General features: G+C 41.6%; 1 protein-coding gene across 2 annotated transcripts in view; it reads right to left on the bottom strand.

The window, feature by feature from the left end:
* Positions 1-24641, bottom strand: part of slc1a2b (solute carrier family 1 member 2b) — a 29455-nt gene extending 4814 nt beyond the window's left edge. The window contains exons 1-8 of one of the 2 annotated variants that reach the window (XM_034686658.1): positions 24029-24641; positions 4864-5003; positions 3065-3217; positions 2474-2724; positions 2133-2280; positions 1243-1369; positions 804-1037; positions 518-712 (exon numbers count right to left, since the gene is read on the bottom strand). In XM_034686658.1, the coding sequence (XP_034542549.1) occupies positions 518-712; positions 804-1037; positions 1243-1369; positions 2133-2280; positions 2474-2724; positions 3065-3217; positions 4864-4993 (1238 nt within the window). In that variant the 5' untranslated portion in view covers positions 4994-5003; positions 24029-24641. The remainder of the gene's footprint in view (positions 1-517; positions 713-803; positions 1038-1242; positions 1370-2132; positions 2281-2473; positions 2725-3064; positions 3218-4863; positions 5004-24028) is intronic. The other variant, XM_034686659.1, reaches the window with a different exon arrangement.
* Positions 24642-25333: the final 692 nt, after the last annotated feature.

Below are 25333 nucleotides of genomic sequence, written 5' to 3'. Positions count from 1 at the left end.
TCCTTGACTCACTTCATTAACAGAAGAGCTTTAGGGAAAGATAGTTACACATGCACAGTTGGTTGGTGTTGGTCCTCCTGCTTAACGTGAAAAATGGTGCTGGCACATGTTGCGGCTTCCTCTTAGTGGTTTATTAGCCTCACTGTAAATTTCTGCTTGAGAGCTGTTACAAAGGGGCTTTCCTGTGCACTGAGAAATGACTCCACACTACTGCTTATCCATGTTTTGAAAGAGAAAACAGTGTTTACTAAACTAGTTCCTCAGGGCTCCATTTAAACCATCTTTAAATGTTGGGCATTTTATTACTTTTGACAAGTTGCTTGTTCATAAACCATAGTCTTACTCTTATGTGCAGTCAAGTTAGAGTTAATTTACAAAACCAACTTTTATAGAGAGGTTTCTGAAATATCACAGAGGGTTCCATCGTTTAATAAAACGTTACGTTATATTTGTTACGTTATGTTACATTACCTTAAGGTAAGTTATGTCACATTATGTGAAGTTAGTGTCTACTGACCTGACAGTGATGATCTGACCAGGGTCCAGGTGGATGCCATTCATCTGAGCAATGAAGATAGCAGCAACAGCCTCATACAGAGCAGTACCGTCCATGTTGATGGTGGCACCAACTGGGAGCACAAAACGAGTGACTCTTTTGTCAATACCAAGGTTCTCCTCCAGGCAACGGAAGGTGACAGGCAGTGTACCAGCACTAGAGGGAGGAGCAAAGGAAGCTGGTTTTATAGTTTGTGTGACTTGTATAGAAATCAGGTAATCCCTGTCCACTGTGTTTAAATTCTGACCTGGAGGCTGTCCCCAGAGCAGTGATCCAGGCCTGGAAGATTCCAAGGAAGAAGGTGAAGGGGTTTTTCCTGACGATAACAAAGTAGATGCTGGGCAGAAAGATTACTCCGTGGATGATCAGGCCAATAATGACCGTGACCATGTACATTCCCAGCTGCCTGGCCACCACCTCCAGATCCTTGATGGAAATGATCTTACCACAGATGAGACAGGCAATACCGAAGGGAGAGTACCTGGCATAAGGGAAAAGCTTTTTACACCTTATACATAGTTTTAATCACAGAAGCCAAATCAGGACACCCAAACTCTGCTTCAAATGGCTGTAATCGCTTAAAATGTTGTAGTGACAAGAGAAATAACTTGGCATTGAGAGTTATTTCCAACTAAAAAAAAATTGGGTTGCAAAATGAGTCAATGAGATTCTAAGGTGATACTAACCACATGATCATGATGACAATTTTCATCACAATCTCATTGAGGATGTTGAAGAACTCAAGCATGAGTCTGGCCTTCTCTCCCATCTTGCCCATGCAGATGCCAAATGCAATAAAGAAACCAATCAGACCTGTGACAGAAAGTCATAAATGTATCAAACTTTGAATACCAGTGTGGACAGCTGAGATAACTGCCACATGGGAGAATTGATATTCAGAGATGAAAAGTTTTACTGTATTAGCTAAAAACATTAGGTTTGCCGTAAAGTTAGCTAAGCAGAAATTTGGTGCAAGTAAGACTGTCAGTAGTTTTTATGTTTCAACCACTTTACAGCATTACAGCTGATGACAACAACCATTGGTTGGCCTATTGCTTAGTTCAGAGAACAACTTTGAGATGAATTACCATGAAATTTTATGAATAATTTCATGATTCCCAGAGAATGAATCCAAGCTAAGCTTGCTGACAATTTCAAAGGAATTAGCTCTACATTATGTTTTGTGCTAAATAGCAAATGTTAGCATGCTTAAATGTAACTGAGATGGTGATCATGTTAAGAATTACTCCTGCTGAACATTAGCATGTTAGCATTGTTGTTATGAGCATGCTTCAGAACACCTTTGTAGTTCCTAAAAAGATACTATTAGCATGCTAAAATGCAAGGTGAATATGCTTAAAGTCACATTAGCTGAACATTGACATCTTAGAGTTGTAACTATAGGAGTCCAAGGTTGCTTACCAATACTATACTAAGATGACAAAAATGCTAAAAGCAATAAGCAGTTGTCATGGTAAGCATGTTAGTATGCTGCTATTACCATGAGTCTTAGGACAGAAAAACAGCACCATAGACATTTATTTAGATGTCACTTGTTTAATGTTGGTTTACATACCCAGGACATTCATGCCGCCTTTGAACTGCAGGGACTTTTGGACCGTGAACTGAGGCTCCTTGGTCAAGTTAGCCACCAGGCCCTCCACAGTGGTGGCATTGATGTCCTCTTCAATAATCACCTCCACCTTCTTTGTGACAGTCTGGATCTGAGGTGAGAGAGGAACGGATTGTAGTGATGAGTTTGATAGTTTGAACCATATAGTACTTTTGAATTGAATCTAAAATGTAGACTCTACTGTTAAAAAGATAAACCAGGAAAAAAAATACACAAGGATGATCTCTCTGCACATCTGACTGTATGTTACTTCATAATGGGTAACAGATGATTTTCCTGATTACCTGTTGGAAACAAGCCTGCACAAGATTCTCCGGGAACAGATTCCTGATCAGATCAAAGAAGGCATCCAAGCTGGACACCTCATCATTTTTCTGTCCCTGGCCCAGATTTTCCTTCAATTTGGGGTTGCCAGGGTGGATGGCCAGCACCAGGATGACTCCCAGGACAGCAGCAATAATAGTAGTGCTCATGTAGTAGACCATGGCTCTGGTTCCAAGGCGACCAGAGGATTTGGCATCCAAACCAGCCAGACCTGTAGCCAAAACAAGCATTACAGTGTTAACCTGGTTGTTACTTGGACTTAAAAAATACTGACATAACGCTGTAAAGCATTGAAACCTTAGGACATTACCTGATACATTATCGGTTGTTAGTTCAAATAAATAAATAATGCTTTTAATTGTGTATATTGTGTGTATTTTAGCAGCATCGCAGCAATTATAGGCATTAATTGAAGAAGTGTATTTACCACCAATATCCAAATCAATTGTATGTGTGCAGATCATTCACAGCATCGAGTATGCAGTATTGAAATGCTTGATGTCTAAAGTATGTCATAGTATAAGGTATTTTCCATAAGATTCATACAGAACCTGTGATTAAACTGGAGATGATGAGTGGCAGGATCAACATCTTCAGCATCCTCATAAGGATGTCTCCCGGAAATGAAATCACCATGACAATATCTGGGTGAATCGGGGAGGCAACACGGAGCAACATCCCTGATACAGCTCCCAAGATAACACCTGTGAGAAACAAACAGTAGTGTGAAAACAGAAAAACCCAAAGGTAGAGGAAAATCAAAGATGACATCATTCATTGAGAAGTAGAATAGCAAAGTCAGACAAAGACACATTTTGCAAGGTTGGATTCTGCATTGATAGGAAAACCATCTTTGAAATAAAAACATTTTCTACTAGAAGTGCTAACAACTGACCCCTGCTTTTCCAATTAAGTTGTTTGGAGCTGTCTAACAGGCTGTCAGTTACAAGAAGACAGCGGTTGAGAGGATAAAACGGAAACCTGCCAAATGAGAGTAAAGCTCATGGAGGATTAAGATCAGATCTCTTTGAAGCAGCAGGGAGAAAGCAGTCTGTGAGATTGCCCATTGAAAAATCTATAATCTGTGGAAATCGGAATGTTTTCATTTGTGCTCTGAGCAGGGCGAGCAGAAGAGACTGATACTAGGACTTAAGGGAAGACAAGTAGTTTACTGTAGCGTCAATATGTGACAACTGGACTATCCCGTGGGCCCTTTAAATTGTACATATCTCTTAGACTCAATTTAGTCACTAGAAGTCTGATGAAAGTGCTATTTGAAAAGGCACTGTTGGCCCTTGCCATGTTCCTTTTCAAACTAACACTTATTTTCAGTGTCTATTTGCCAATATTAGAGGTGACCTTTGTGTACTCCACATCCCCCTGCAGCCTTGCCTACCAGGCCCAATATTTATCCTCTGTGCCTATTTGTTTCACACCAGACAAAAGCACTTCCTTCACCACCACACAACTGCCAAAGATCACACAACCCCGAGATGCTGTTTAATAACAAACTGTAATCAAAAGTCCTCAAGCCTTTCTTGTTTTTTTTTCCCTTTTTGAATCATAAGCTGTCCTCTGTGCTTCAATCTATCCTCCAGTCTTGCAGCATCCTGTGGATTCTGTGCACTCAATGGTTTTGGAAGCCACTTGATTTCCTGTGTGCCTTCTCTTTGGCCCATTTGCAAGTTCCCTTTCAGGCTCTTATCTGCCAAGTGACAGATGATCAATGATCATGCTGGCTGTCTAGCTTAGTGAGAGTCCTGCCAAGTGGGGTGACATGTACACACAGAAATTTCATGCAAGAGTGATACAGATAAACAGGCGTATGCATGACTAATTAGAAAATACAGACATCTATATGCATTCAAACGATTTTAACAGGTCAACGGCCATTTAGTTTGGAAAAGACTACATAGCTGATGGATACAACTAAATCTGAATTATGTGTGGTGTACAAACAACTCATTTAAAAGTAATTAGCAGAACTACATCACTACTTTCTCACTTTTTTCTTCACTATTAGATCTCCCCTCTCCTGTGGCACAGTTAGCCGCTGTTTTAATCTAGATATTTTTATGCACCACCAGAGGCTGTTTGAGTGTCCATTGCTGCAGAAAGCTTTTGATAGCAACAGGTGGCACAAAGCTGGGGAAGGTCAGAACACCCAGTCATTTTACTGTCTGCTGCACTGAGTGAGCACAGATGGCATCTCTTCCTCATATGAAGAGCAGGCTGCATAATCGAGTTCAGAGTGAACAGGGCGCTGGGCTCAGTGGTGGTCGGAGCCCATCTTTAGCACACCATGGGTTTTCATTAGTAGTAAAAATACACAGGCAATGAGGACACTTACCGAGGACGGTGAGTGTGAGCAGAAGGTTCTTGAACAGCTTGGAGCAGATTTTGGCACATTTGGACTGAGGCCTGGCCTCGATGGGCTCCAGGTGACTCTCGTGCATCCTCACCTCTACTTGTTTAGGCATACTGTTGGCACTGTAACAGAGAAAAAGAACAAATTAAACACTTATTCACAAAATGCAAAAATATATAGTTTATACCGAGACAGTTTTTTCAAGGCACTATGGTTTTACAAACCACCATAACATAGATATCAAATAGACTGGATGTTCATAATATCCTTGGAAATCGCACTACGGTTAAAATAGTACCAAAAAACTTCAAATTGTAAACTACTCAAATGCACTGCCAAGCTGTCACCCATCAAAACGCTTCCTGGTTACTATGGCATCAAACAGATGGAGGCTGACTGCAAGCTGCTGCTTGGAACACTGCAGTCCTTTGAGTTAGTCAGTCTATCAAAATCTATATATCTCTAAAGTATCTGTAAAATGTTGTCAATTATTTGTAAAGAAGCAACTTTGTATTTGATAAAATAACTTTTGGGTATGGGATTTTATAATAAATAACTTCCATGCTGTCTGACAGCAAAAATAGCGTAAATGCAATATTCCAAGGGAGCACTATGACCCTAATTTAACAGCTTTAAATCTCAAACATGTTACAATTGAAAATAATGTATCATGTGGTGTTTTTGCTAGATAACTGTGTAGGGAGATTACTATAGTAAAAACCATATGGAGTGTAGACCACTTAAGACAAAAAAAACCCTGGTGGTGATTTGAGATATTCTTTAACACAGTGGTAACACAGTGAAACAGCTGACAACTTAACTGTACACGTATTGATATTAAAGAAAGTAGGGGCAAACATATGGTCTGTGGAGGGTTTTACAACCATTTGTACATTTTCTCCTCAGTTATGACTATGTGATGGTAAATCTGTAAGCTCTCAAACCCACAAATACAATGATGTGAAGGGGGTGGGGGGTTCAGTCACAAGGTCTAATTAATCAAATAAAAAGTGATTTCCCATTACAGGCAGCGGTTTCCTGTTATCGCATTGAAGTATGAATGAGCTTGTCAGTGAGAAGAAGAGAGCCAGCTGAGTGTGTCACATGCCTGTTAGACAGGTGTTGAATAACTACGTCAGAGAGATTGGATGAGAATGAAGAGAGAGAAAAAAGCGGAGGCCTTTATTTAGGCTTCTTTTGACAAGTGGCAGAAATAATCCATCAAATCATATGGCTGAGTTTGTTTCAATTTTTTGTCCATGAGGAAGTAGAAGTTCTATTTGTTGCCATTCATAGACCATAAGGCCGTGAAAATGTCTGCTGAGATGAATTACAAAGATGAAACAATGTGACTCTGACCTTTGACCTCACCCCTGGGGTTCATGGGCTGAATCTCACAAACGGAAGCAACAATGGTGGTATTATTTTTTTTTTCTCCTAACACCCTCCCCCCTTAGTGCAAGATGAAGTCAGAACACTTCATAGAGATTAATCATGCTGGCTGTCACATCTGTTTTCAAAGCCCAAACTGGATCAAAGGCAAGACAGGGAGCCCAAAGCAATAGGGCATATTTTGTAAACTTCATCACATCCAAGGACTCTTATGGTGCTATTGTTGTTTTGTAAGTAGTCGCTAATAATTCCACATGAACACACACACACACACACACACACACACACACACACACACACACACACACACACACACATACACACACTCACACTTTTTCACACACCTCCCCCAGCTTTGTGTATTGCTGTGCTCTGCTATACGAAGACCAAATGGTCAGCTTCCAGGCACACAGATGGACCAGTCCTATCTCCCCTTATTAATTTCAAAGTGAAGTGTGAAAAACAAGAGAAAACACACACACAAACAGCAGGAGAAACACTAGCCTCCATTACCCCAAAATTGAGAGCTGTATGAATTAGTAAAAGCCCAGGAACAAAACCAGATAAACGACCATAACCATGTAATCCCATTCCATAAGAGTGATGAATCTTGTTAATTAAATTTTCACCCTTTCTCTCACTTTCATTATTTTTAGCTCAGAGAGAAAGAGAGGAAGCAGACGTCACAGAAGTCGGATATTACTCTGTCATGGTCTTCTCATTAGCACCTCTCTCACAAGGTCAGAGACAGATGTGAGAGAGGAGCTCATGCAACCCAATAACGGATGGCAATGCACATTTAGCAAAGAGTAATGACAGGTAGCGATCATTTCAAAGCAGAAGCACATAAAAATGAGTTTTAGATGTTATGAAACTATTTTATTGTGTGGAAAATTCTCCTTTCCGTGCATAATTCAAGCTTTCATTAACAAAACATGAGGTTAGAAATAATCTTCTCTGCCCTAAGATTTTGTCCAGTGAAATAAATGAGCTTCTGCTTTTAGGAACTGTGAAAGCAAAAAAAGAAAAATGTCACTCAGAGCTACTCATAAAGTTTACATGACTTAAAACTCTGACAGGACCTCATGATTCAAAAGTCAAAACACTCATACACTCACACACACAGATGCCCTCTCTCTCTCACTCTCTCTTTCTCTCTCACACACACACACACACACACACACAGTTTCTTCACTGCAGTCTGTAATAGGATCATCTCATGAAGCGGTTAATCGTGGCCCAAGGCTTAGTCAGATTAATTGCATTACAGCACCGTTAAGCCATGAAGAATGAATGCCGGTCTTAATAAAACAACACCTGGTGTCAAACCAGATCCCTCATAAAAATCTGAAAGATTTTCATATTCTGCCAGATTGTAATTCCCAATTTACTCACTCACAAGAGAAGTTGAGTTTACTAATTTGGTAGAAAAATAAAGTACAACTTGTAAAGCTCAATTACTCCCAGAACTGTATATGTGCTTTATTTTACTTACTTCATTTCTGGTGGAGTTGAGGTAAGTGCAGTATACACTGACCAAGATCCAACCTCTTTGGTATTTAGAATCAGTCAGCGCAGCAAATAGTTATAAGATCAAGACTTCTCCATCAGAAAAAGTTAGTGAAGTCTACAGTTAAAGTCCAGGGTTGAAAAAAAACTCTGTAACTCTGCTGACAGCTAGCAGCTCTCCACTGTCCTCCAACTTCAAAGCATCCAGAGAGGAGCGCGCCAACACAGACCCCGTCACAGCCACAGCAACCTGAAATGCCCCATCCTGAAATCTGCAACCCCCCCACCCCCTCAACCCCCCCACCCCCTGACTTCACCACCACCCACCACCAACAACCAGCTACACCCCAATTCACACACATAGAGATCCCATACACAAACACATCATACCAACCCAGAAATAAATGAATAAAAAACAAGAAGTGGAGGGAGGAGTTAGTATTTGAGCTTAAGTGTCAAATCCCTCAGGGACCCTCATTCCCTGGATGTTATAATCCCTCAAGAGAGCGAACTCTCAGACTCATCCAGATACATGGGAGAGCAAGGGAAAGGCCAGGAGGCCAGGCCAATGGAGATGAGCATGATGATGCCTGCTAATGGCACAATGTGAACAGCAGAGCTTTCTCTAAGAGAGTAACAGAAGATTTAACATCCATCATGTTGCAGTTTTGGGGCTTTAAGGTCATCCTGATGGACAGCAGATGAAAGGTTCTTTAGGCTACTACATATGTCACTCTCCAGTAATATTATGAGACACTCTTAATTCTCTGTCAGTGGTGATGTCACACAAAGCTCTAAGATCATTAGATTCAAATATATTATTCACATAAATCCCTCAAAAGAATGCATATCTAGGAGAGGAAAAAATGACAAAGTATGTGTCTTTCTATGTGCTTTTTTAAAATAAGACACACACATTCAAGTCACACACACTAACATATAGGTTTACCCACTAGTCAATGAAAGTCCAAAGCACGGGACTCCACAGCACAAATGACCAACATGATTCATGTGAGGATGGTGTCACGCTGATTTCCCTCTAGTCTCCCAGCAGCATGGGACTTCACATCGTATTGAGCAGTATCACATTATTCTAATTAGGGAAATGTGTTGGAAAGCTATTTCCTCTTCAAACAAATGACCAAGTGTACAACAAAAGCCAGAGGAATCCTAGCTCTTTCGGCAAAGGTTGTGTCATGAGAGATCACTCATCCTAAATCCCTTGACATGTCATACTCATTGAAAAGGGCCTTCACAGGGAAGAGAGAGAAGTTTTTTTGGGGACGAGGGAGAGAGAGAGCTGGACAGAGAAGAAGGGGTTACAGAGGGGGAGGAAGAGGGACACTCAGGGAGAAGGGGGTACTGGGGTCACAGCAGCACCTCTCAGCCAAAAGAGGGGCCTATGAGGGGAAGGCCGAGGCAGCCATCCCTGCTCTTGGCTGGTACCATGTGAAGCTCTCTGCTTCCTCTCTCTTCCTTCTGAGGGGCTTTGTTTCACACGCAAACAGTGGCAGTGGCCCCAACTCGCCTGGCCAAGCGCCGCATCCAAACTGGCAGGGGTTAGAAAAGACGGGAGGGGGTTCAAGAGGGAGGGGGTTGCGAGGGTATAGCAAGGGAGGGGGGGCAGTGGGTATGTCCAGAATGCCCGTTCTTTCAGGCCACTGATGTCATGCCTGTGCCCACCGTGGGAGAGCAGCGGAGGGACCAAGGCGCCCCTTTCTCTTTCCCCCTCCACAGTCTCTTTTTCCAGGATGAATGAATCTTTCACAAGCTGCAGCCCATTGTGTGCCATAATCGACAGCGATTATCCCGATTTTATGCTGCCTTCCCAGTGCGAGGAGGTTCCCTGAGTGCTGGCATTGAGGGCCGCTGCGATGCAGCAAGGACCACGAGGGGTTGTCCTAGCAACGATCTGCAGCTTAGAGAGAAGGGGATGAACGGGAAGAGGAAGCTCACTGCCACACACACACGCTCACACACCCAGCAAACAAACACATAGCCTACGCACACACACCATAAAAAACTTTATGGAAAACTGTCAAACTGAAAATCTTTTTCCCCAACAAAGATCATATTATTTGATCAACGAAAAAAGTAATAAAACCTTCCAAAAACCTCACAGAGCCATTTTAAATTAGCTTGTTTGAGGTTTCCAATGCATAATTAATGAGCTACTGTCACATGCTTCGATTTAAAATGCTGCTACCATCCACAACATGTGCTTACATAATTATTAACATGTTTGCATTAATGACCAGTTGTGTGGGTAGACATGTCTACTCCAGGTTGTTTGGATCCGTACTACAGCAGAGATGAAGATGTAAATGAGAAGACAAGTTTCCCACTGGTCCCTGAAGAGGCCCGATGTCCGTTCTCATGACTGGAGCATCACAATATACTGTGAGGTAAAGACAACTGGAACAGGGCCAGGCTCCGGATATATCTGGCCCCCTCTGGGCCTCACAGCCACTTGCCATGCAGTGGGAAGAAATGGGCTTACACATACTGGGTGCCTGGGAGCTGTGAAAAAGCCCCCCTACCGCCACCACCACCCCTCCACCCAAATGAAGCTCTCAGCAAACACTTCAGGTTGTGCTGTGCATAGGAAGTGGGAGATAAATTCCAGCATCGGAAGAAAGGGAAGCTTTGTCACTCAACGCCTCTCAGTGATGAATCTCTAGATGGTCGTTGGGATGAATACGTTCCCTGATAGATAGTGATCGAGAGATGCGTGGACTGTCATTCAAATTGGATTATTCCAGCAGCAGGGTAACCTACTGTCCCTCAGTAGCTTAACTTAACACAGAAGAGCCTTTAAGAGTGTTAAAAAAACAACATTCCCACTGGATGGTTTACCCCAAGTTACCTCAAAACTTTGCAGAGATTCACCTCAAATACAACAACAACAGTGGAATTGTCTGTTATACCCAGCATGCATTTCAACAACAGTTTCTCAGTCAGATCATCCCTGAGAGAGTTATGCACTCAGATGGGAAAACCATGTCTTCATATCTTACAAGTGTTTCATATCTGTCTTTGGTGTACAGAGGAACACTTAAGCATATGTGCCAGAAGCTGGCTTTCCTGTACCAGCTATGACAGAAAGTATCAATGCAGGTGAATCAAACGTTTCATCTTCTTAATTTGGTTAGTGTAGGAAAGTCTTCAGGTACAAATGTCTGCGTGCAGAGACACTCAGTGGTCCATTTGAAATCTGTTTCCAAGTACAGCTTGAATTGTTGATCGTTGAATCAGTCTCTGATCAGAGACTTGCATACGGTCAAAGGAGCTGTATGTTGAATGAAGCACATTTATACAAAGATTTACTGAGGTCATTTCCAAGCTGTCATCAATTATTAATGGCTAAAATGATACAGCTATCATACATTCAGTCATAAAGACAGAAATGTTTCATAGCAATACATAAATGACTGAAGTGGTACCTACCTCTCAACCAAGTATAAGGTGGCAAGTCAAGCATTCAGTACCATGGTCAGCGACACATAGGGTTCTATTTCAACAATCATGGTCTAATCTAAAGCACATGGCACAAGGTGAAGTGAGGCTTATCCAACCATACTTTGATAGTCAAACTGCACACAATCTAGATGCTAAGTGAGGCGCACTAGTTGGATTAAGTCCTTTGATTGTTGAAAAGTGTGTTTTGGGCATAACATGAATCAAACCAATCAGTATGTCTGCCCTCATCCTCTTTACGAGCCAGTCGGGCCTGTAGGAAGGTATGTTTTCTATTTACACAGCAGATTCCAGGCTTTCTACTTAAAGAAATGTGGCCAGTATATGTAACTTCTCTCCTCACATTATGTCCCTAGAAATGCAGGAAACACACACAAAGTTCATCGTATTAGATACAGTGGATAGCGAAAGTCTACACACCCCTGTTACAATGCCAGGTAAACCAAGATAAATCATGTCAGAACTTTTTCCACCTTTAATTTGACCTATAACGTGCACAATTCAATTGAACTTTTGAAAAAAAAAAATAGTTTTAGGGGGAAGAATAAAAACTAAAAAACTAAAATAATGTGGTTGCATAAGTGTACACACCCTCTTATAAGTGGGGATGTGGCTGTGTTCAGAATTAACCAATCACATTCAAACACATGACCAATAGTAGTCAGTATACACCTGTCATAATTTAAAGTGACTTTGATTAATCCCAGTAAAGATCAGCTATTCTTGTTGGTTTTCCTGACATTTCCTTAGTTGCATCTTACAGCAAAAGCCATGATCCACAGAGAGCTTCCAAAGCATTAGAGGGATCTCATTGTTGAAAGGTATCAGTCAAGAGAAGGGTATAAACATGTTCCAAGGCATTAGATAAACCATGGACCACAATGAAGACAGTCATCATCAAGTGGAGAAAATATGGAACAGTGACATCCAGAGAACTGGACATCCCTCCAAAACTGATGAAAAGACGAGAAGAAAACTGTTCAGGGAGGCTTCCAAGAGGCCTACAGCAACATTAAAGGAGCTGCAGGGATTTGTGACTAATACTGGCTGTGTACTTCATGTGACAACATCTCTCCTATTCTTCATATGTTTCGGCTATGGGGTAGAGTGAAAAGACGGAAGCCTTTTCTTATGAAGAAAAAACATCCAAACCCAGCAAAATGTTTCAAGAACATACATTAAGTCTCCCAAAAGCATGTGGCAAATGTTTTATGGTCTGATGAAACCAAGGTTGAACTTTTTGGCCATAATTCTAAAAGGTTTGTTTGGCATAAAAACAACACTGCACATCACATAGAGAACTCCATACCCACAGAGAAACACGGTGGGGGCAGCATCATGCTTTTGGCCTGTTTTTCTTCATCTGGAACCGGGGCCTTAGTCAAGGTGGAGGGAAATATGAACAGTTACAAATAACAGTCCATTATGGCCCAAACCTCCAGGCCTCCGTTAGAAAGCTGAAGATGAAGAGGAATTTCACCTTTCAAAATGACAACGAGCCAAAGCATACATCCAAATCAACAAAAGCATGGCTTCACCAGAAGACGATTAAAGTTTTGGAATGGCCCAGCCAGAGCCCAGGCCTGAATCCAGTTGAATATCTGTGGGGTGGTCTGAAGAGGGCTGTGCACAGGAGATGCCCTCACTATCTGATGGATTTTGAGCTTTTTTGTAAAGAAGAATGGGCAAATATTGCCACGTCAAGACACCGACAACACACCAACCGATGGACACTAACATGGCCACAAGTTCAGTTGCTATTTACACAATGTGGGCACTGGGCATTAAAATAACAAGTGTATCAGATAAAAAAAACAATGACACTTTCCCTGCACACCAAGAAGCTTTGTGCTAGATGAACGATAGGGCCCATAGTCTCTGAACTCGGCTCATGTGACCTGAAATGTAGTACCAAATTTGTGGTATCCACCACAACTGATACTAGGTAATTTTTGGGTTAGCATGTGCATATCCAGAGCAAAAACTAAAACTACATTTGGCAAACACTGACGTCCGAAAGAAACCTTCTTTTTTGATAACTGCCATCATCAATCATCGTGTGCTGCAATTTATAAACTGCTAAGTACATTATGTTACACCAGTTACTCTGAAAACTCCTTCTTATTCTCTCATCACAATTTCCATTTTTACTTTTCTGTTTTACAATCGGGGTGCATCAGCATCCTGGCAATGCATGACAGCACCCCACTGTACGTGCCTGTCCCTCAGCATCCTCTAAGGTTTCCCTTTGTTTGACCCAACTCTTTGTGTCCGTAATGAGGCAGTCATTAGAGAGAGCCTCTGGGAATCCTGAGGCCAGTGCTGTAGTCTGCATAGGTCTCTCAGATGTGACCAGTCCCACTGTAATTATGTGCTAACAGCCTATTATGCTGGGGAGCGGTTGTTACAGGGGTTCTCATTCATCTAGATAAAATCAGCAGAGGGATCTAGTATGATGGCATCTATTCTAACACTCAAATGTCATCAAATTATTGCTGCACATGTCTCTCCCACTCCAAATGTAGGTCCCTATTTTTTTCTCATTTGAAAAATCATCCTCATTCATGTGAAACGTCTCCCTCCTCTATTGTGTAATAGGTGTCATAACTGTGTTGCTATGTTATTTGGGCTGTCCTTGACAGCTGCAACCGAAAGGATTTTGTTCAACATCTTGTCCATGATCCCTTATCTCAGCCCCCATCATCCATCAAAAGCTGCAGGAATGTAAGGTCAGCCCAGGAAAAACCATCCATAGTCATGGGAGATTTTCCTCCCACAACAACCTCTAATAGAAGAATGGTCACACACCTATCTCAGACACATCCCACTTTCTTCTTTCTCCTCCTATATCTGCTCTATGTTCACGCCAGTTGCATATGAAGCCATGCTGCTATCATTAGCAAAGGCGCATCTGTTTAACAGAGCCTGCTATATAGCTGAACACTGCTTTTGATGGCTTTGGTCCGATCCCCACAGGAGCTCATTAAATCTGCCAGTAAGGCAGGACCACCCAACCCCCCTCCTACTACAACCTCTGCTGGGGTATACCTACTAGCCGAGAGGGGGATGACGGAGGAGAGAGAGAAAGGCGTATATTAGACTGAGGAAAATGCCATATAAAGATAGATGTGTAACAATGTATGGGGGAAGGGAGGAGGATAAAAAAGGGGGGAGGGTGAAAAAAGCAAGGTGTGGCTGATGAGACAAAGAGACTGGAATGGAAAACAGACGAGAAAATAAGTGAAAGTGCAGAGAGAGGGTGGGACAAAGGTCAGATTAAAGCAATCAATTGAAGTGGAGAATGAGATGGCGCATGTCGCTACACATCCAGCATTATTAAGGGCTTCTGTGTTATCAGGTTATGTGTGGATACATGAAGAGCTGACATCTGTGTCGGGCAGCTGGCCCGCAAAATGAGATTACTGCACAAATGATGTTTCATACATCACTAGGCTCACCTGCCACACTCGAAAAATTTAAATATACGGGGAGACGATAAATGCTCTCACTGTCTGGACCCAATCTGTCTGTGTATAATGCGAGCATGTAAACACACACACACATACACACAGAAAATATTGCACTCTTGTATGCAGTGATAAATCTCAGTTGGTCCAGTCCCGTGGTATTGGAGGCGGGGTGAGGGGTTTACAGTCTCACTCAGGATTTGCCAATAAGAGGACTAAGGAGGGTGGATGTTCTCTCACTAATTAAACACAGGAGTCTGTAGGGAGCGAGCACTGCCTGCAGCAACGGCCCTGCCCCGCTCTCCTCACACCACCCCACAGTGTTGACAGAAAGGGCATTCCTACACATACACACACAAACGGACACACACAAACGTAACTCATTACATCAGCCTTCGATGATGGACAGCCACACTTGCATGCACACACATACTTGAATATGTCTGGCACATGACTCACCAAATTCGATAGAGCCTTTCATTTTTTTCAGTGGCTATAGGGCACGTTGAGACATACATAATTTGGAACTTGACAAGTGAAACTAATTTACTTCAGCCATAAAACTAGCTTAAATTTGCAGTAATAAGATATATATTTTTTACCTCCTCTGTGAAAACCAATTTGGAGAGTTTGCAGGTTCATATTTTCAGGTGATATTTTAGATACCTGTTAATGTTATATTTAATGTGCAGTTCATCCTAGACAAGGCACAACCAGTATATTAGCTGTGTAGCTACTTTGGGCTCTACAGATCTGACAGTTCCTTAAATAACACATAGACATTCACAGACAACAATCTCACACAGTTTAGCTTGGTTTAACTCACCCTTGAGTTTTTATGATTCCAAAGATGTCACTTCTTTGTATAAAGTACTCTAATAGAAGTTACCTGAGGGCACTTCCCATATGGGAAATGTGCCATATGGTCTGCACTGGCTGCATGCCATGATGTGCTTATTAATGTGACAGAAACTGAAATATATGTAGACATGGTCCACAGTGATATCATTATCCACACATATCTCTTATGGATCATTACCTATTTTGATGCAAATACGTCCTGTATGCATTGTGTTTCTCTCTAATTGCAACAATCCCTGTCTGTGTCTTTGCACTGAAGAAACTGTTTCACATCAGTACTGACCAGAATACAATAGGGAAGCATATCAAGAGAGCAGGGAAGTGTGACAGAGCTGTCACTCTCTTTTACTCCCTCTGTCTCATCGTGTGCATTATGTTATCTCTCTTCCTCATTACATTCACTTTTTTACTATCCCTCTTTCCCCATCTGTTTCCCTCACAACATATCATTGCAACTACAAAACACTGCATCACCTAAAAGATTGCTTTCATCTCTCTGCTAAGCAGGTCTGACATATTTTGGAGAGATTTATGGAACCACACACAGCTCATGTTTTCAGGCACCAAAACAAACAGAAGACTAACAAATGCAGTGGAGTACGAAAACCTGGTGTGAACCTGAGTGTTGCCCAACTGTTTCAGTTTAGCGAAGAGAATTTTCATCATCAAAATAAACGAGAGCTCCTGCCAGAAAATCAGCAAACAAAGAGCCTTAAAGGGATACAAAGTAAATATGATGGTTTTGTCTTTAAATTAAATTCATTTTCACTCCATTCAGACAAGCAAAGCTTATGTCTGTGCTGTAGGCTGTGTCAGCAAGCCTGCTCTCCTTTCAGGACCAATTCACTGACTCTGTTCTTTCAGCACCACATCTGTAAACATAGACCAAGAGATTTTTTCTCTTACTGTAAAAGACATGAAAATAAGGGCTGCCCATTGTTTGTAAAGCCCCAGAGGAACCCCTGCCACTCCTCACTTCATTGCTTTTCTTTCCACATCATTCTTTGTCAACACATACTTTGCCAAACTATGTAAATATTTCTTCAGTCACATGCAGCATTGGAATGCCATTGAGAGTGAATGCATCCACTTCTGCTTTTCTCAACCGCCTAATTATGACAGCCTGCCTGTAGTCACAGTCAATCATAATCAGAACCTCTAGGCATAAGCATTCTCCACACATCTCCTCAGTCTGATCCCAGTAACAGCTAAATCCCCCGAGCACGCTCATCTCAGGCTGCTCAGAGGGTGGTAAACCCCTCCTTCAGTCCAGATTTAAGGCATACGACACAAATTCCCCGAAATCCTGGTTCTCTGTAATCCTCATACAATGAGATGAACGAGGATTCCCAGTCATGACAGGATCCATCTGGATTAAACAGGATTCTGTTTTTATTGAAGATGAATCTAAATTGATTTAAATTGACATTAAATTTGGACAATATTAATAAAAATGATCTTTTGTCTTGTTCTGATGAGGGGTCTTACTTTGTCTTACAGCATGCTAAGAAACCATTAGAGATAAAACCGTACATAATAAACCGGATGGATGGATGGATGGATGGATGGATGGATGGATGGATGGATGGATGGATGGATGGATGGATGGATAGATAGATAGATAGATAGATAGATAGATAGATAGATAGATAGATAGATAGATAGATAGATAGATAGATAGATAGGTAGGTGCAGCTCCTCATTAAGTGCACAATGCAGTGAGCCAAAACGCTCGAACAAAACCCTCTCTGTGTTCATCAGCCATTGAGGCCGGCCGCTCTTGGAACACGCCACCCCTACTAGAATAATGGACCACTTTACAGGCCTCCAAGTTAGTTCACAGAATCTCGAGCTGGGAAACCGCTAGAGCGGGGTTCATAGGAAGGAGGGGCCATTTAATTGTTTCCTTCTCTTTTTTTGTTTTTGTAACCCCCACCTCCCCTCTCTCTCTCTCTCTCTCTCTCTCTCTCTCTCTCTCTCACTCCTCTTTTACTCCTGAAAAGGGGGCTGACAAACATGCAATGAAGGGGATTGTTGTGTGTTCTGCTGGACAAGTGGGCGAGGTGAACAAAACAGAGTGTAGGGTCTTGGGATGGGATAGGCTGAGCTGTAGGGGAGCAGCACACAGGCAGAGGACGGATTGGTCAGAGGATCGGTTGAGTAGGAGGGGCGAGGGTCCCGAGGGTGAGAGAGCAAACAGGGTTTATTCCGGAAGAAGTGGGAGGTGGACACGGGTGCTGAGGCTAGTCCTCCGAGTGTGGGCATTGTATCTGGTGCTGAAGTTCTCATGCATGTCCCGTTTTTGGCTCCCCAAAATGTCCGAAAGTGATGGAGCTCTCTGCGATTAAGCGGACAAGTGGCAGCTCCGCTCCGCGCTCCCACAGCTCAGGCTATTTACATACTCAAGAGGAACATTAATGCCGGCCGATCTCCCTGAGCTGAACAAAGAGGCACACAAACCTGCCTCAGAGGCCCATTACGCACTTAATTGAGGATTTGTGGAATAGCAAAGAGGGAGCAAAGGAAGAGGAAGGTGGAGGGGAAGTTGGTGAAGTGAGAAAAGGCGCTAGATTTACTTGAATTTGAGCCCTTTTTGCATCCTTTAAAACCTGTTTTTTCACTGTGCCAGAGGACCTTGGCTGTTGCCAGAAGGACTAAATGTGAATATGATATCAAGATTAATTTTTGTTACCATATGGAAACTCTAGGCAACATCTAATCCTTCATGTCCCCATCCATCCTCTTCCTCTTTATTCCACTTATCCTCCTATTATCCTCATGAAAGCTTTACTCTACAAAAGAAGCACAGGAGGAGGAAAGCAGCAGAAGCGAATATAGAATAGAACTAGTTCCTCCACAGCTTTACATAAGTTACTCAGCAACATACTTTCATGCACTTAAAATACATTTTTAATTCTGTTTTGAAGACTACAAACTACAAAATATGTAAGTTGCATTGACTTTCTGTATAGGATTCCAGTGAAAGTAAACTTCTTAGCGCTTTGTTGGCATTAATGGAGACTGATAATTAAGGTTTTGAAGGGTGACAGCATTAGCAAAGGTGGCTCCATCTGATAACCAGCATGAATCTGTCAGCCCTCATCTTGTGGCATTATCTGTTCAGATGAAGTCTGCTTTTTGTTTTGTACGAGTCACTTAATGTGCTTTAATTATGATTCTTTTGTAGCAGCACAATGGAGTGATTGTTCTCAATGGCATGGTCTTTGGTGCCAAGCGAAAAAACAAAACAAGACCCCCCCTCCCCCTCCCTTGTACATCCCTTCTTCTCTTCACCAACCACTCGGAGCAATTTTCGTGACTCCCCCGGTTGACCTGAATTCTGATGCAGCAGGTGCCAATGGGATGTGGGTGGTTTGGGTTTTTTTTGGGGTGGAGGACAGTGGCAGTATGGAGAATTCGGTGGGATGAAGCCATCACTGTTCCCCACAATAAACACTGGTTCATCCCCCTCTGGGGCCCCTTTAACCAAGCATGTAAATGTTAATATCAGATAATCAGTTGAATCTGAACCCTTTGAAAAGAATGGATTGAAACTTCAGATTTAATTATTTCAACAGGAGCAGATGAAGACATTATTAACTAGATCAGGTTAATCCTTTTATGAGAACAACTAACATTATCAATACAAATATCGTACTACAGGCTGTGTTGACCCAACCCTCTTATCTACCTACTTTAGAGAAATGTGTTAAACTTGAAGTCTTTTGGTGGGTTATTTGTGCATGTGTGGGCTATTATGGCTATGACCTTTGATCTGTGACCACCTGATGAAAAAAAAAGAGGAGAAAAAATCCTAATTACGGCTATTGCGAAAATTTAATTTCAATGGTCTGCTGTACTTTACAAATGATTTTAAAAAACTCAAAAATTGGAATTAGATCTGAATTTTTACACTTGTTTCAGATATTTTGGATCAAAATAAAGACAACAAATCACACTGCTTACACATCATAATTAAAAAAAAGAACATTAGAAAACTAATATTTATTCTTTGCTCATTTTTTTTCTCTTTAAAATTCAATAATATATAACACATTTCAGCATTTTGATAGATACAGGCCTACAGGTTTTTCAAGTGTGAACCTTTGAAACTGAACAATGTATTTTAACACTTTCTTGTGTTTCTGTCTTTAAGATAATTTTCTTTATTTATGTAAAGTTATAATTTTTAGTGTTGCATTTAAGTTGTTTAATTAGTACAGTATGAATTCTAAAATTGTGTCATTTGAAGCTGACTCTTGCCACTTTATGGTTGTCATGTGGCTTTTTTTTGTTGTAGATACATAAAGGGGGGATACATTTCTCATAGTTTACTCTAATAGCTGTAACATAATCCTCTGACAAACTAGATGTTGTAAAGACATGACATACAAATCAATTCTATTTACTTAAAATACTTACAAAGTATGCTTCGAGTTAATGAGAAACACATAGTATTCAACATTTTAAGTTGCTCCATCCTTGACCCATCAGCACATATTTTATGGGCTGTTTAATGATCGCTGCTGTCTCATAACAAAACTGAAGAAATGCTTTGACCATGGCCAGCAGAGATCTATCGCCTTGCCGCCCAGCAGCAGACTGCTGAGTGAATGTCTGTGTTTCTGTTCCTGTGCAGTCATACAGAAGTGAAGGGAGCCAGGCTCTTTGTTTGGTCAACCCATGGGAAAGGCCTCACTCTGTTCTGCTCTCTGAGAACCAAAAACACTGATTCTATAGGGCCGGACTACGAGAGCAAAAGAAAGAGGAAGAAAAAGAGCATGAATCCCACATTTAAAGAAGATTCACATCAGGAGTACAGCGATGAAGAGCAGGCAAGGAAAATCAAGTACGGAAAACACATGTAGTTATTAAGTTAATTGAGAAGAAGTTAAAGAAAGGAAGAGCTAATGGCAGAAAGAGAGGAGTATTGAGAGAGCGGGTAAAAGAGAGACAGAGATAGACGACCATGAGGGTGGTAAAGAGTGAAAAGAGGAGCTGGATGGTACTTTGGCAGCTTCAGCGTGTTCCCAGGAGGATTACTCAAGCACTAGATGCCACAGATTGCCAGCAAGACCACAGAGAAGCTCCATGAATGGAGACACACAACCCCGCACATGCATAACACCATGCACACATCCACAACTCTCAGCTGTATCCTAGTGCCTATTTCACCCGTTTTCTCTCCTCTATCTTTAGTCTGCCTCAACTGTTCTTTCCTCTTTCTTCTGGAGTTTATTCTTCCACTTTCCCACCTTGATCCCCCGCCTCTCTTTTTCTCACTCGTTATTTTTATCACTCTTCTTCTCTCACTCTTCCCTGCAGCCTCTTCAAGAAGCAGCAGAGAATTGAGGTCTGACTTGGCCCACCACAGACAGGTAACATATGCTCAAACTCCAGGCATCTTGTGCAGCCCTCAAAGAGAAATAAGCAACCCACCATCTTCACTCCATTCTTTTAACATTTATCTGTCTTCAACTTAAGTAAGAGTCAATGTTTTACTGTCTGTCCTCCCTATCTCTTTCTCTTTCTGTCACTCCCACTTCTCTTTCTCTCTCACACTTCTGGCAGTGTAAAGTCTCACTTTTGTCTGGCTAAGACTGAAGTGTCTCCACATTGTTCTTGGGTTTTATTGTTTCTCTCAGGCGCTAACTGCTCTGGAGTGCTTTATGAAGCAGTGTGCAAAATATAGCAGCAAAGAAAATAGGCCGACACTGTTTGCTGCCTGTTTGCTATCCATGATTTCAGGCGTTGTATATATAAATATGACTAATTCTCACTGTGAAAACAAGACCATATTCTCACATTTCTACCCACATGTGAACATCCTATAGGAGTCTGTTAATCTTACAGCTTCCTCTAAATGCAAGTTTCTCTTTATCAGTCCATGCCTGCTTTCTAGTGATGGCTCATTTACCATCTGGTCCACCTTGAAGTTTAATTTGAGTTTTCCTAACAAAGCCATCCGGTAGATTCTTCATTTAATATTTCTCAAGCACAGCCGACCACTTGAATCAATCAATGAAACTGTTGAAATCGATCTTCTAAATTTAATCAAAACACAACCAATAAAGAAGCTATCAGTTAGTCAGCATATTGATTTTTTCCTTTTCCTTTCTGTGTTATTTACCCTGGCTTGCGTATCTTCCCAACTACCCTCCCCCTCATGTGTGTGTGTGTGTTTGTTGAAAAAGGAACATTAAACTCAAAGGCACACTCACAAACACACATGTTCATGTAAACATCTTCACTGCCCTGAATACCCTGAGTGATGTCTACCCTAATTAAAGTAACGTCCTCACAGATGGTTAGCAGAACAGAGATGATTTGGACTCGTTTCACTTCCAGTGTGCGATCGGCGACGCTGCAGGGTTCAGTCTGGACGTGTGGGTGCCTCTTTATGTTTTCTGTGTGCATGCATGATTGTGCTCGGGGAGGGGGGGGGGTGGTAATCTTATGATTCAATGATGGACCCTAAAGTTCTCTTATGTCAAAAATGTATTAATTATGAGCACATTTTTAGTTATGACCTGCGTAGTGGTCACACAGAGGGTGGTTCCTTAATGAGAGAGTTACTAAAGGGAATTCAAATTGTCATGATCAAGTTGCATTTAATTCTAACTAGCAATTTGAATATGAAAATGCATAAAAGCTGAAACTAAAAAACACAGAAATTGATTAAGTTCCTAGAACCATGAAGCCATGTTTTCTACTATTTCAGACAAATGTTCTAACAAGGGTTCAAAGGAATTCCCAGCTTAAACTCACTGCATGAATTCCTTCACACTAATAATGTTCTCCTCTGTAAACATATGATAATGGGCATAATGCACCCAAACAGACTCCCATTGATGTGGATGTGAATTCTCATTTAAAGGAATTGGTTTTTATGGTTGCATTCGCAGCATGTAACCAACACATAATAAAACCATACAATTGTTGCCCACAGAAGGAAAAAAAATCAACCCCCCTGCAGATGCAGGACATGCTCTCATACATTGAGTGAAGCATCCCATATTTCAGCATGTGTGAGCTTGCCTGGTCTGTCGTGTTCATTCATGTAAAGCAGCGAGTGCCACAGTACAGTAGTTTAGAGAGCCGCCTCTGGGTAAAAGGACAAAACGTATTAGATTCATGGACACTTTCGCTTTACGGATTCTCCCAGCAATTACACTAAATGCAAGGCCGCTTCAGATCCTAATACACATGGTACAGCCAGCTCCTCTCAGCGCTACCAGCTGAAGATTACACCACCCAACAAAACAGGCCAACACTAAAGTGCAACAATATGAAGCACTACCTGCCTTCCACATTTGCATGCATCAACATGCCGCTAACAAAAACATCCAGAAGCCCTCGGCAGGCCGTTTCTCCAAGTGTCAAGACAAGAGTAATGTTGAAGGCGACCAAGTGAAGGTTCCAAGAGAGTTGGTTTCCATGGTGACACTGATGGTGCAATTGGAAAACTGTGTGTGTTCCTATGGGTGTGTGCTTCTGCAAGATGGTACATGTGGTGTAATATGAAAGAGGGGAAGGGCTGCAACATGAGGCTTGAGTCCATGGGTGTAACAGAAGCGTTTTGTAAGCACTCCCTTACAGGTGCATTCCCATGCAGAAAAATAAAGATGAATAAATAAATAAATAAATTAACGCTCCCTTGGTTTTGGGATGCTTTAATTGTGAACAAATAGGCAGATGATACACTGCTGCAGTCAAGTTGCAAATCATACAAACTTTTTTTCCTGAAAAATAAACGGACAGTACAGCAAAGCATTTTTTTTCCTCCCACGTGAACTCATATTAGATTGCTTTAAGTCTTAAGCTCCCCTACAAAGAGTTGCCTGCGGCTGCTGTCTCACCAAACGTAAAGAACAGCGTCTTGTCCCTTGTGATCTTACGGAGATTGACAGGGCATGACTTACGATGATCATTTACCTGCTGAAAATCTGTAATAAAGATTCGACTGTTTTTCTAACCATGAGCGCACACAGCAGTAACCTGTAACATCAGAAGGAATAACGCGGCTCTTTTGTTTACGCGTAAGGTGCAGCGCGAGCTTATTTACGGTGTACGCTCAGGGACTTTCTCCCTGCATGTTGACACTTGTGTCTTAATCGTTGAGCACCTGTGCAATACAAAAAATAAGACAAACAACGAGGCTGAATGCTTGATTTAAGGGAGATCTGTACATTTGGGTTTCATGTATTTCAAAAAAAAATTTTTCCTGGAAACACGCGCTCCCGGTGCACCTGCTGTCATTTATCGTAAAGCAATCATTGCAAATCACTTCAGATGACAGTGTTATTAAAAAAAACAAAAACATTTAGCTTCATGTCACGATCAGGAAAAAATATGTATATTCTTAAGATCTCAACCGAAGAGCGCGTATTGATCATCTGATCTGGCGTGTAAGCTGAAATAAGCACAAAGCAGCATTTTACCTTTGTTGAAATTCCCGATGAGAAAAGTTTTTGGTTTTGTCCCCTTGAAGGGTCTTGTCTCATCCGCTTCAGATAGGCTCAGCCACGGCGAGCTGCAGGGTGCACGTCGGGTCCAGGACACAGGGGCTCTTCACGGACCACACGGAGAGATTCTCTGTCAGTAAAATCCGAGGAGCTCCGCAGCTCAACAATCCCACTGAATGAGCTCTGCCTCACCTCACTCCTCAGCGCTTTACTCCCCCACCCACCTCCGCCCGTTTCCCCCCTCTTTGTCTGTGCTGCATGGGAATGCCAGCTCCCGTTGGTTGAGGATACAGCCTATACCGTTCCCATCTCTCTCTTTCTCTCTCACCCACTCATTGTCACTCCGATTTTGGAAAACACCATCGAGGCTGATGCAAAATCTGTTCCTAGGGAGCAAAACTTCTTTTACTTTGTGAAAATCTGTAAAAAAACTATTCTTACGATAGAAAGTACCCAATTAAATCCTATATTAACATGCAGAGGGTGTCCTGCAGATTCTCTGAGCCTCTCTGCCCTTATTGGACTGTCTTTGATGTTTTTATGACCTTTATTTTGAGTACTAGCTAGAGACTCATTAAGCCACTGCTATATTTCCATGTCTAGAAATAGCAAACCTAAGTGTTTATTTAATCCTCAGAAGCCAATAATATGTACTGCAAATCTACTAAAAGGCAGCAATCCAACATAATCACTTTGGCTGAATAGGCTGAATATAGAGATGATCAATGTGGGCTAAAACCAAGGAGGATGGGGTCCTGAGGCTGGGCAGAATATTTCTCTTATATCATCATATCAGTTATGTATAATACTCCATTTGCCTTCAAAAATGACTCAGAGTGATAAAATGTAGTCGCCATGTCTTTTGTGATCAGCTTCACTGAGTCAATGTTGAGAGATTTGTAAAAAGAAAATGATTCCACAGAAAAATCAAGGAAAAGGGATGGTAAAAGACACTTTTAATTCAAGTATAGACCATACACATGATGTTGTTTGCAAACAAAGCTTCAGCTAACAATCATGCAAGAAATCCTTTAATTATTATGGATTATTTTGAATCATTTTGTATGGAAATTGTCAAAAAAGTGTCTCCGAATGTTTAAGTATTATTCAGATATTTACAATTTTATCAGATAAAACAACTAAGAAAGTTCCTTCCTTTACTTATTAACACATTTACACATTCTGACAGCAGGGGGTGGTATGCAAACTACCATTACTAACAGAGGTAGAACAAACAATCGCAACAAGCTAGCACAAAAATTGCAGCACATGTAGTGGCTT

The sequence above is a fragment of the Notolabrus celidotus genome, chromosome 6 (genome assembly GCF_009762535.1).
Source record: "Notolabrus celidotus isolate fNotCel1 chromosome 6, fNotCel1.pri, whole genome shotgun sequence".
Classification (NCBI taxonomy): Eukaryota; Metazoa; Chordata; class Actinopteri; order Labriformes; family Labridae; genus Notolabrus; species Notolabrus celidotus.
This window is presented reverse-complemented; position numbering and strand designations above follow the sequence as displayed.